Below are 13,441 nucleotides of genomic sequence, written 5' to 3'. Positions count from 1 at the left end.
GGAGCAGGCAGGGGATGGGGCCTGGCAGGGGTTCCCCCATGGTCCCTTCCCCCCTCCTCTAGCCCCCATTCCCCCACCCCCTACTTACCGGCTCCAAGTCCAGCTGCAGGTCTCTGCTGCAGTGGCTGGGGACTGTCCAAAACATTGAAGCTCTCCAAATCTTTTCTGAAGAACTGGAGAGCTTCAAATTGATTTGGATGTTGTAACTGGTCTTGATTTGATTTGGATTCAGAGATTCGGCCACTGAATCAGGCCAAATCTCCTCTGAATTGAATCACCACCTGAAGCTTCACACAGCCCTAGTCAGCAGATGATTCTGAAGAATGTATCCACCTAAGTGAGTGTGTCTAGCACGATTAATAACTTTCATTTTCTTTTGAGTCCAATGACTTCATGTACCTCACTATCCCCACACCTCTACCTCAGCAGCACTCTGGGCACCAGTGTAATCAGAATCCATTCCAGGCTGCCTTGGATATCCAGGCTGGAACTTCTATTACTTCACTTGCAGTGGTAAGTGGAACTACACTTGCACTTCTGGGCCCAACCAGAATGAGTTCTGATTGTAACCTCAGGGAAGACAAGAGCCTAAGTTATACTGTTTGCCCACTTATGGCAGGACACCAGGCACAGTGTCTGCTGCCCATGCAAAGGCAGAAATAAACTCTTTAGTGTGTAAGGTCTATTTTGAGAAAATTGTCCTAATAAACTTTCCTAGTATTATTAAGGCTGTGCCGTTCCTCCCTCACTCCACCCTCTCTTCTGTGCTGTTCCAGGGCAGGCTCAGTTGCTCACTCACTTTGCATGCATAGTCCATCAGTGCAGTTTTTGGAGTCCAGCAGCACCCCACTGCAGTCCTTGCCTCCATTCCTTGGGGATGGAGCAGCGCATTCCCTGCTCCTCCAGTGGGTGCACTCTGTATTGCAGGCTGACCACTTGCTCCACTCTGTCCATGCTCCGTCTACTGCATTCCAGGGAACAGTCACACATAGACACACATACAAAGAGAAAATGACCCATTAAAGATGGGGAAAGGAAAAGAGCATGGGATTACAAGATGCAGAAGCATCTGGGCTTCTCATATCTTCACAGACAACAAGCCAGAGAAACTTTTGGAGGAAGCCTCAGCAACAGCACAATCTCTGAATTCAGAGTTTAGGAAATGAAAGTTTAAGTTGGTTTTAACAACCCAAGTCATGGAGAGTTGGAAATTTATCTCATGGGTGGCTTGTTTTCTGGATGGTAGGGCAAAGTAATACTTCAGGCTCACTTGGAGATGGGGAACCTTGGACCCTTGAAACAGAACAGCCATGCATGTAACATGCACAGCTGCTCTGACCTCTGGGACCTTCCATTTTCAGACAGCATAGTAAGAGTGTTCACTAGGCAAAAGATGCCACACACTAAATGGAAGATGGCTGTTCTGAGACACTGTCCATCTGACCTCTTACAGCCCTGCCTCTATAACACTGCATCTCTGCTAGGTCCTCAGGAGCACTAGAGGCCTTGCTGACCTGGGAAATCCAAGAAGGGGAGGCACTTGCCATATTTCTGGCTGGTCTCAGACTGCTGCACGAGTCATTCTTTACCTGGGCACATTGTGGTACAGGCAGTTTTCTGAAAGGCTTGTCCCTCACAGATGGAACCACCATTGAGAGGAGCTGGGTTGGTGCAGGTACGGGTACGTTTCTGCCAGCCACGGCCACAGCGGTTGTTGCAAGCTGACCATTCTGACCAAATGGACCAGCCACCATTCACTGTGAACAGAGAAGATAGCAAAAATGCCACTCTGAGGGTTTCAAAGCCTAGAATCCAAGAATAACTCACATCAATCCATTCACTTTCATTCTTTCTCACCTGGCAGCCACAGCCTGAAACAGATAAAGCTGCTGCTGGAGAAAACTCTACAGCTACACGAATGTACCAGACTGGGTCACCACACACAAGGTAACAGTTGTACCTAGCTCTTTTGCTGCTTCATAGACTAAACGACACAAGTCAGCAGTCAACCACTGGGCTCCTTCAATCTTACCCGAACCAGTGACAACAGTTTCCTACAAATCAACAACCTCCATCTCTGTTATCACCACAACAACTGAATACCACCCAACTACACCTTGCTTTTGTTGAAAAGGGCAAATTGTTTCACACCACAGAGTAGTTGGACTGGCTTATGTCAGCTGAAGAGACATCACAGGATTTTGCACTTCACAAATATTTTCACCTTGGAGAACTTTTCAGAAAAGCAGAATGGAAAATAGTACCTATTTTGCTCTGGGAATTAAGTAGGACCTGATCTGCACATTCGAGTTGGGCCTTTTTTCTTTGATTTAGATTCATTGAGATTTGCAAAACCAGGGTTTACTTTTGGTTTCACAAACCCCAAATTCCAAGTAAATTTCAGCCAAATCCAGCTTTGCCTTTGCCTTCCCTGAGAAACTCTTAGATTTGCTCAAATAGCAGCCCATCCTCATTTGAACCAAGACTAGAAACTAGAGGAAGTTTTTTATCTTGTTTCAGGTTTGCCTACAGAAGCCCTCATAACAAACTGATACTGGTACAAGCTGATGGAGATTCTCTTTCACCTCAGGCAGTAGCAACAGAGATCTCCCTGCCTGGAATAATTTATCTCCCTCATATTATGCATATACTTCAGCTGATGACTTTATATGAATACAGCCACAAGTAGTAACACAAGATGCTCCTTGGCTTGCAGAAACACAATATAGCTAAAAGAAAGGGTCAGTACCGTAGACAATGACGGTGGCTGTGGTGCTTCGGCGTTTGGCTACAATGTTCTTGGCTATGCAGGTGTAGTTGGCAGTGTCTGAAAGCCTGGCCTGCTTGATTATGAGGTGATGATCAACTGTTATCAGGAAGTTGGTGTCTTGAGTGGTGTCAATTATATCCTCATTCCTCAGCCACTCCACCTAAACAGAAAGGAGGACAGACAGAGAGGAGCAAGAGGAGGAGGTAAAGGACAAAGAAAGTGGTGGAATGTTGGAAAATTTAGAAAAAGAGAGGAAAGACAAATAATATGCTAATATGACAGTAGAGAGTAACTGAGGCAAAGGACAAAAGGTGACTGGTTTGTACAAGGCCTTGCTTTGGTAGGAAAGTTCATGTTGATCTTCCCAGCTCCCTATTGCTTCTTTTTTACCTGCAATGTTTAAACAAGCCATCTCTTGCCTTTCTTCTCCCAGATCAGTACTACAAAGGGTTAAAGGCAGATCAGCGTGTACCAGAGGGAGGGGTGGACTGAACAGGTGTTGAGGTTAAGTGTGTTATTAGATGTCAGAATAACAGATCCACTGCCCAAAATAAACAGTTCTGCTGAATAATGAAAGCTGACGGCCTCAAAGTGAGGCCATTCATCACAGCTCCAATCCATCTGCAAGGATGTGGCTAATCTCTCTCTTGTCCTCTCTCCCGAACTGGAACTCAGCTGACAAACTGCTGAGGGGCTAGCAATCCCAGCTGGAAGGAGAGTACTATTGCAGGGACAAGCGTGGGAATATGTGTGCTCAGAGACAGGGGCTAAGAAGAGTTTAGGAGATATAGCAGGTTTCCATGGATTTAACAGCAGGGCATGACAGTGAGCCTGGCAGGCTGGCTGGCACTTTCATGATCAGCCTTTGCTGATGCCATAGATGTGTCCAGGCAAGGAGGGAAAGAACTGGGGGGAGGATGGTGCAGTTACCAATTGCCAGTCAATTCCTTGATTTTCTATCTAAAGGCACGCAAAAATTCATAGCAGAAAAAGGTATTGGGAAGTAAGATCCTGAACACAAACCTGCCTATCTGCTAAAAATGACAAGATACCAGGTAGTTCAGGAAGCTTTTCAAAACTTAATCCAGTTACTTCCTACTTGAGATGTAAGTAGCCTGTGTATTTGCAGCATTCACAGGTGTTCTCAGATACAAACACAGTACAAGGTCAAGAACCAGAGTATCCTAGGCTGCCTAGAAGGTGCAGCAAATATGCACATCCCCCACTGCTGTGGCCACACCTCCTCTTCTGCCAGTGCTGCTCTCCAGGAGGAGATGGAGCCTGTCCTACTGCTGGTGGGAAGACTCAATAGAAAATACGTTTTCTGCTGCTGAGGGGCCCCTGGCAAGGTTGGCATCAATATAAAATTCTGTCTATGCAGGGCAAAACCATCCCAAGGAATGACAGGATGGAAGCGGCTATCTGTTGTAAGTGTATGATAATGCAAATAGAGATTTTCTTGTGGGAGTAAAACAAGTCCCAGTATGCTGGCACTGCCTACCTAGCATGCCCCTTTGGACTGGCTCTGTCGTTGAGGACTTAGGAGAGAAAGCCCTGCTTACCTCTGCTGGTGGTACTCCCTCAGGAGGACGGCACTGCAGAAGCACCTCGTGTTCCAGTGGGACTTCTTTTCCTAAAGGCTCCTGGTCAAAGTTCTTCCTCAAGTCTGAAAAGCATAAATGAGCCCCAAGCATCAGCAACCAGTGACAGGCATGAAGCAACTCATGTGACATTAAGGGAACTCTATATGTTCTGACCAACAGGGAAATAAAATTATCTGGAAATCATTTGAAACATTGGCTGACCAGAACACTCAGGACTCTCTGACTTGTTTCATCCCACTACTTCTTTAGATTTTTCTGGGTATCACTAGCACCTGTGTCAGATCTTCATCAACCACCTACCTTGCCCTTTGTGCTCTAGCTTGTCCTTGGCAATGTAAAAATCTGCTGTTTCTTAAATGTATGCTTGTCTTCTGGATGGAAATATATTTCAGCAGAAAGAGGCCAAATCTGACACTGTATGTCTCAGAACACAGGCCAACATCTGCTCACCCACGGATAAGGCAAGTTTTCATATGCTTTTCCATTCCTAAAATAAAACTCATAATCCTTGCCCTAATTTAACTGCTGTAAGTAGGCAGCAGGGGGAATGGCAATATGCATCTGCCTAGAATTCATTTTCTTCTTCATAGCTAACCAAAATATCCATCCAAAATTTAGAAATCTGTATCTCACAAGGGGGCACTGTTTGCTACTTAGATGCTCTAGTGGAAAGGAAGACTGTTTTTGGCAGCATGTTTTAGAATACAATGACCCAAGAGTGACAGGCAGCTCTATTACCATTTGCATTGAAGTTATGAATTAGGTCTCCTTGGTTCCATTTAATATCCCTGAGATTCTCAGATGCATGCTACCCAAGGTCTATTACTGAAACCCAAGGGCTAGATTTTTCAAAGATACTGAGAGCCCAATAACTCCTTGGAGCTGCCAACTCCTAAACACCTAACTCCTTCAAATAGGTGCCTACATGACAGCTGAATTCTTTTGAATATCTGACCTTATGCCTTTTCTTTTAAACCCAACACACAGAATAAAAATGCATGTATCTTACAGGTGAGATATGTCATTATTATATGCCTTGTATGTTAAATTTTCAGTCCATACAATTGTACTGTAGGTCACATAGAATCTAATATGAAATTGGCCACTTTCAGCTATTATAGTGCTCATACCAATTTACTATCAGAAATATGCTATCCATGGACACAGTTCTCCCATTGTTATATTGAGGAGCATCTTATTTCAGCAACAATCTCCTTGATATCATCAGAGCTATTTGCATTGTAAGGAATTACTCTTCATAAGTAAGAACAGACATCTCTTCACATCACACAAAACTGCAAAAGGAAGAAGACAAGCAGCCTATTGCAGTGTTCAGCTGAGCAAAGTTTACTGCACACTCCTGGGAGAGAAATCACTCCCTTCCTTTATCACTAGGTGGTGCCCTACCCTGCAGGATGCCTTCCAACCAGCATTACTACAATTACAGCTAAATGCAGTCACAGCCCAATTTTCCTGCCCTGCTTTTTCAGGATACATAATGAACCCAGGATCATTGACACAATTATTTCAAGAGACTCAGTGAGGACCATTAGTAAATGTCACCAGACTGGCATCCATTTATGAAGGTAGACAACAGAACAGGGCTATTCCACTAAAGCTGTAGCCTCAAAGCAAACAGCCATCCATTTTTTTCTGAAGCAATGGTTCTGCACTGTCAACTGATGGCAGGAAACTTCACCCTGTCTCAAAGCGGTCTTGTAGGCTTACAGTGTCTCAATTACTGTAGTAAGAGAGGAAACAGCTGCTACAGGTAGGAGTTGCATAAAACTTTCCATCTTAACTTCTCCTTGCTTTTTGGTCTTGCCCCTAAATTTCTGGAAGGAAGGAAGACCGCACCATGCCTGCACATACAGCTGGTGCTGCTACCTAGGTAAAAGCACACTGGAGATCAAACCCTACAGAGGGTCACTGTAGGGGTGTGCAGGAAGGAGGTTCACCAAGATGCATCCCTGGAAGTTTAGGCAACAGGCACCTTCCCCATCTCTTTCTCAGCTGCGCAGCTCCTATGGAACATAGCAAAGGGGCAATCTGGACACAAGACAACCATAAGGCACAGTTAAACTGGGATATCATATTGACTTCTGATATTTCAGCAGGAGTGTTCTAAGGTAACACTTCTCTAGTCACTGAACAACTCTTCCCCTGGTAAGGCTGTAGCTTCTACACCGGAATGTACTGTGTCTCCAACATTTTTCTTGTTGAGGGAATCACTATGAACATCCTTTGGATGGCAGGCTAAGCCAGTGTTAAGAGAATTCCTGTCCTCAGAATGCATGATCCATTTGGTTGGTAAGGAATGTAAGACTTACATTTGTTGAATCAGAAAAAAAACAACTCTATGTTTGAAGTGTTAACTGCAGGGACATTAAATATAATGAAGCCCTCTGTAAATGCTAAATATGTTGAAATGGCTGTACAAATATTTACTAATTAATTACCACAATCTGCTAGTCAGAGTTGCATTATCCACATTTAGCAGGAGGAACAGTGAGGTCCAAAGATGTTAAGCAACTTACCCAGGGGTCACACAGTGGGTCAATGGCAGAGCTGAAAATAGTCCTGTTAGCAGTTTCTGGCCCTAATCTGTGCTGTGACAATACTGACTCCCTGTATTAAGCCCAGCAAGCATGGCTGAAGCAGTGCAGTGGGGGTGCATGGCTCTGGCACTCTGTGTAGAACCAAATGGTGCATTAAATTGGAGTGGAATTGACATCCATCTCAGTGGACATCATGGGCAAGCTGTACATTGGGGGCATACCCTGTGGAAAAGGGGGAGTCATAGGCATATGCTAGTAAGTAATCACCAGATTCCAGGATGAGTGAGGAGAGGCTGCAGCCTTGAATGTGATGGCTGGAAGAGCAGAGGGAACTGCTACTAGCTTAATTAAAAATAGCAAAACAGTAGAGATTGCCAAATTTATACATGTGTTAAGAACTCCTCACCATCTAAAACACTAGGGCTGAGGAGAAAGATTTCCCATTTAGAGTCTGGAGATGGACTGGTAGGGAGAAGTCTGTGCCAGATATGGGGCCAGCAGTACTTAAATAGTTTGTGTGGTGACTGCGAGTGTCACACCTACATGCTATACGGACATAGGCCCTTCGGCTTTTTGTGGTCCCAGCAGAACTCCACGCCACGCACTGGCACCAGTAGTCTTCTAAACCAAAGAGCTCCTCCACCTGCTGCCGGGAGACCTCGATCTGGACCTCCCTTACGAGCATCCCTAGAAGGAGAAAAAGCAGCAAAGAGTTATCGAGGGGGCAAGGACAAAAAGCCTGTGTGTAGAAGCTTTATGAAATCTACCTATACAGAAGCAAATTGTATGAGCGCAGACACACACAAACACACACACAGGAGAATTATGGGTAAAAAAGGGAGACTTATGAGACGATGTAAAGGCTCAGTATAAAAGGCCTTATCAAGCCTCTGGAGGTAATTTTTCACTAGTTTTCACAGACCATATACATTGTATGGCACCCTTAATCAAATGGTGCAGCTGACAGAGAGAGCAGCCAGCCCTCTTCAGGAGCTGTTTCTCTCCTTTCTCTCTCTGCAATCACTTCTCCCTCTTTTTCCCCATGTCCAATTTCTCTTCAGCCACAGAGGAGCTTTAAAGGTAACACTATGTCTGTGGGTTGACTATACTTATTTTCTTTCCAGTTGCCATGTAGGAGGATTTAAGAAAAATCTTAACATTTAAGGAAAAAAAAAAAGAAGTTGAATGCCCTGGAATCTTATCCCCTACCCCCTTCACTATTAAATTTGGAAAAGCCCTGAAGTCATCACATTTACTTCTCACCACTGATTCTTACACATGTCTTTTTGCATTTCATGGGCCCAGGCCATGGAAGTAGATTAATCAATTCATGTTTCTAGACTGATTCTTCCTGGCTTTCATAAACGAGCATGACGGCCAATCTCTTGGACAATACAAGGGAATTAGACAGGAACTGGCAGAGCTAAAAGAATAAAGTGCTACAACTTGAGCTGGAAGCAACACCCTACAGCGGAAGGTATAGCAACTCATCGTCACTGTAGCTCAGCACATGTAACACACATGTAACATGCCAGTGAAAGGTTTAAACCCAAACAAAACACTCTTTCCATTGGATTTTTTCTATAATAAAATCTACAAACATTTCTATTAATCTTGTTGAGGGTCCTGGGAAAGCCTCATTTTTGCACAGACTAAATGTGTCTAAATTAGGCTGACATCATCACTTTTGTCTAGCTGACACCTGGACAGACTAAAGTTCCAGTGACAAGCATGCTACCATGGCACCCAGCAAGGAAAGCCTGAAGATATGAGAGGTTTGGAAATAAATTATGGGACCACTGATATTTGATAGTGAAAGTAAGTGGCAAGAACAATGAGTCAGCTCTTCAGAATGTGGTGGAGCAGTTGCTTGAGAGGAGGCAGTAAAGAAGAGAGAAGTGGGTTCTGTCCTTAAGCTGAGAAATGCAATCTGTCCAATTTGAATGGGGTCATGGCAAGCAGTCAAGTGGGTCAACTGGGGAATAGAAGGAGACTTCCTGTTTACATAAATTTGCCTTAACCAGCTGGACTGCTTTTAGTCATTTGAGGGCAATGATTGACCTATAGCAATCACCAATAGCAATGATTTGCAGTTAGGGTACCGTGAGCTCCTTTTGATGGTGCTTCAGAGTGTCACACAATATTATCACTGTCAGGACTGCAGACACTTATGCATGATTCACAAGATAAACCCAGAGATTTCAAATAGGAATCCACAGGATCAAAAACGTTCTGACATTGTGGTCTTTCAGAGTCCTTTGCAACAGAATTGCTCTAGTATTTTTCCACAGTCAAAAATGAAGTGAAAGCTAAGGGCTGGCATTTTCCAAGATGTGCCCTGAGTCTAACAAAGGGGTGGCCACTGACCTATATAGAAAGTCACCAACAGGATTCAGTTGTTTGCTTTTTAAGCACCAGTTAGTATCTAGAGGGGTTGTGGAATCTGTTTAATTGCCTGACAATCCCAAGCAGAGCAACTTTTTTAATGCAAACCCTATCACATATGTATCATATTAAAATAATTGGAAGGTAATTTTAGTGGAAGAAACATGTTGAAGAAACAAAACAGCCAGTAAACGATTTCTAATTTTCATAGCATATCACACATGAATCTCAATATGAACTGAGGAATATGCTTCATTTAAAACATGGAGCACAATTTTTGAAAACAACTGCCTCTGTCCCCGTTTTAAAATATTTCTACTTCATGGACAGAGTCAGATGGAAACCTGCAGGAATGTATAGCTATTTGCAAAGTCTACAATATAAAGGATAAAGGGCTACCCTACTATTTTAACCTGGTCAGTGAGTTCAAGGCCATGTACAGATGTATTTTTAATGAAAATTATGGTTAATTTATTTCTATCCATGCAATAAAAATACTTTCTTTTTACCATCTTTATATAGAAAAAATGAAATATGTTAAACAAAACAGTATAATTTAGAATATTAAAACATAAATCTCCATGTTAAAGAAAAAGAAACAAAAAGGAAGATTCAGATTTTTAAAAGGTGAATGCCAAAATTCTTGGGTGCTCAACTTCATATACTTTAAAAGGTTCTGATTTTCACAGGACAGACGATGAGAATCCTTAAAGGTGTCGCAGACTGGGAACCCAAAAAGAGAGATTCACAAAAGGACCTAGCCACTTTTGAAAATCCTGGCTGAAAAGTTTAGCTGGCCATATAAAGATAATCTACATAATTAAACTGCCATGTTAGCTTTTTAAACAATCAAGATGAAAATAACACATCAAGGGCTAAGAAGAGTTTATGAATCTTAGGCAAGTTAAAACTCATTTGTCTGGTTCTCCATGGCCACTGAAGTGGCTGGTCACATTCTAATGTGTGCTTTTACAGATGTTACCTATATATCAGACTAAGATATTCACCCTCTGACTTGGCTTATTTTGGTTTCTTCCACATGAAATGTTTTGAATCAGATACAGCCAGAATGTTAGAAATCATTTTATTCAATGCACATCATCAAAAGTTTATTTTTTAAAGACACGCATCTTACCTTTTTAGCCAAGGACACACTGTTAAGGAAACTGAATGCTTAAATATTTAAGTTTGCAACTGGCAATTTTACAACTCCTACTATACTTTGTAGTTGTTCTAACTAGAAGTAGCAGACAACCAATGTGGATATTGTTAGTATAGTATGCCATTTTGGTTGCAGATTCTTTTGTTGAAGTGGCTGATATACCAGCTGTGAATATTTTTTTAGTAAGCATACAACACAGTCTCTTTTTTTGCAGATAGATTTAGTTTTTCACTCAGAGCTGCAATTCAACTTTTTGGTCTTATTTGAATACAGCATTTTGTCACCAAATTTACAGTATGTGCTTTGTGAGTGAAGATTGAACTCTGGCAGGTAGATAAGCTGGCAGAGAGAGGCTCTGTGGAAGAGACTAGATGGAATTAGTTTTGCCAGGGGAAGATGGTTAAACATCTGGTAAGCTAGATCTGCATGTTCAAATGTTAAGGGCATTTGTTCTAGATAAATGCTTGCCTTTGAGGTAGGCTATTTGGTCACTAATTCTGATAGACATTTTTTTAGAATAGAATGACCAGATGTCAGACCTGCTGAGGTGAATCAGGTAGGTACAAACAGGACTTATCTGTGAGTAAAAGAACCATAGGATTCAATTTCAAGTAAGATGCAAAGAGAGGCCTAACAACCAGAGATGGGGTATTTGGAGAAATCATTACTCAGAGATGCAGTTTGTCAGGTGTGATGATTTGGATACATCCATCTTATGAAATCCATTTGATATTGGGTTCTTTCTCTGTGTATTTGCATCAAACCACAATCACCACTTTAAATATGGGATCTTTGAACAAAGAAATGGCGACTGCCGAAGGTAAACCAGTTTGTCAAGTCTGAACTCCACAGGGAGGTAACTAAGCAGTGGATCATTTGGTGGTGGACTTTGATCACCTTGCCAGGCTGACACGGACTCACCTGACAAAGAGAGACTCAAAAAACCTCAAAAGTACATAAGAGAGCTTGGTCAGGGAAGAACAACTTAGATGGTCCTTTAACTGCAGGACCATCCCAAAGACACTGGGTACAGAAGTGGGAGGAGATGGACAAACATCTTATAGTTGACTGGAGAAACCATGTGCAGGAAGATGGATCCAGGATTATTTTAAGAAACTCTGACCTAAATCCCTTAGAGCTGCCTAATTCTTGTGCTAGCTGAAGTAAGGAATTGTTAGTTTTCAGAATGCTTATAAAGCCTATGTATTTCCTTCAACTGTCCCATGTCCTGGAAGAAGTTACCTTTAAACTCAGGGCATCTACAAGACTGGAATTCTGGGAGTTGGTGGCTGAAGCTCTGGCAAAGAGATTGGGTGCATTTATGTGCACGTGCATGTGCATGTGCATGTGCAGAGGGTCTCAGGTTGTTGAGCTCCCAGGTCCAGTTTCTCTAAAGGGGTAACAAAGAGAGAGACTGTGCCTATCTGTGATAGAGAAGGCAAGGAAATAACCACTGTTTCAGCCTACTAAAAGCATAGGAAGCTTAAGAGCCCAGAGTCCTAGTATGCTGGAACCCAAACTCAGCAGCCTGGTGTCATCCAGCTGTAGGAAGTCTACAAGGGCTGTGACAACCAGGAACTGTGACAAGCTGCAGTAAAAATGTCCATGACTTCATTGTGTGTTGTGAGTGTTTTTGTTGTGCTAAACAGAGTCCCATTCCTTCCATCAGGACAGAATCCACTGGCAGTCACCATCTTATTACATTAGAACAAACTCTTGTTGTTTAACTATAGCATGTCTATAAAGCAACTGCCCAAGTTTTCAGGTGAAGATCTTACACATTTTTGCTTATGAAGCTTTTCTTGAACTGAATGAGCACAGGAATTGCAGTAGACAACCAGTGTTTATTTTCTACAGTATGAGGATTTTCAAATCTGAGCAAAGACCCATAGTGGATATATAAATGCTAGGAAGTGCTGCAAGTTAATTACAGATAAAAGATGTGTAGTGACCAAAACATTAGCTGCTCCACAACACTGCATATAGCTACATGCACTGTCTGCTTTTTGAAGGGTTTGCTCTGCTACCACACCTGGTCCAGTATAAAATTCTTGCATTTTACCATACTCTTTTGCACTGCCCTCAACCACTAACACGCATGAATCATACCAGGCATTTGGCTCTTTTAGCTGCTGCTATGGTGGCACAGCTGGGATTACAGTACTACACGGCAACTAGACTCCTGGGAATTTAAAGCTTCTTTACATCCTGAGTTCATTTGATATTCATGCTGGTAACTTTTATTCTAATTAAGTAATTTAGCCTTCATGTGCATTTTACATGGACCTTTGCAGAAGTTCAACAGCGCAGCACAGACTTATTTAATGGAAACTTTAATTATAGTTAGGCATTCGTTCAAGATAGAAAAATATCTGAACACAGCAAACAAGAAAGTATGAACGAACAGCTCAGGAGACAAGAAATATTTTTCCTTTCTGAAATCACTTATCGCTAATGAAACAATGACAACCTCACTTCATTGCCACACCTTTTCCTGGTAATCACCAACTACAGAGATAGCTGCCATATGTGAACCCAGAAGGAAACATTAACCTGAGAGGGACTGAAAAGGCTGATTTGTGAGGCACCTATCTTGAGGGCAGCCATCCATCCCTAAACTTGCACAACAACCTTAATTTTCATGGGTTTGACCTGCAACTTGCAAACTCAGCTCACATAGCAAGTAGAGTCCTCAATATATTTATTTATTAGGAAATCTAGAAGATAAGATCTAAGAGTCTAGAAATTCTCTGGAAAAGAAAAATGCAGGAAAGAGCCTTTGGGATTTTATGTGGAATTGCTCAATTGTCAGTTAAACACGGACTTTCCTTTACTGAATAGCTGTGGAGAAGCAGGCCAGCGAGAACTTACAGAATGAAGTCAACTCAGAGTTAAGACTAGGGAAAAAAAGTTATGGACAATAAAAAGTCTGAAATACTATGCTATAAGTCAAAGGGACATG

General features: G+C 42.4%; 1 protein-coding gene across 1 annotated transcript in view; it reads right to left on the bottom strand.

Annotated features, from left to right (window-relative positions):
• UNC5B (unc-5 netrin receptor B) overlaps positions 1-13,441 on the bottom strand; it is a gene marked incomplete at its 5' end in the record, with an annotated part of 170,260 nt that overhangs the window by 20,889 nt on the left and 135,930 nt on the right. The window contains 5 exons of the mRNA XM_019507729.1: positions 800-964; positions 1,590-1,757; positions 2,750-2,930; positions 4,333-4,436; positions 7,476-7,619. Of these exons, the coding sequence (XP_019363274.1) occupies positions 800-964; positions 1,590-1,757; positions 2,750-2,930; positions 4,333-4,436; positions 7,476-7,619 (762 nt within the window). The remainder of the gene's footprint in view (positions 1-799; positions 965-1,589; positions 1,758-2,749; positions 2,931-4,332; positions 4,437-7,475; positions 7,620-13,441) is intronic.

This window comes from Gavialis gangeticus, unplaced genomic scaffold, assembly GCF_001723915.1.
Source record: "Gavialis gangeticus isolate Ggan-Ray unplaced genomic scaffold, GavGan_comp1, whole genome shotgun sequence".
Lineage (NCBI taxonomy): Eukaryota > Metazoa > Chordata > Crocodylia > Gavialidae > Gavialis > Gavialis gangeticus.
This window is presented reverse-complemented; position numbering and strand designations above follow the sequence as displayed.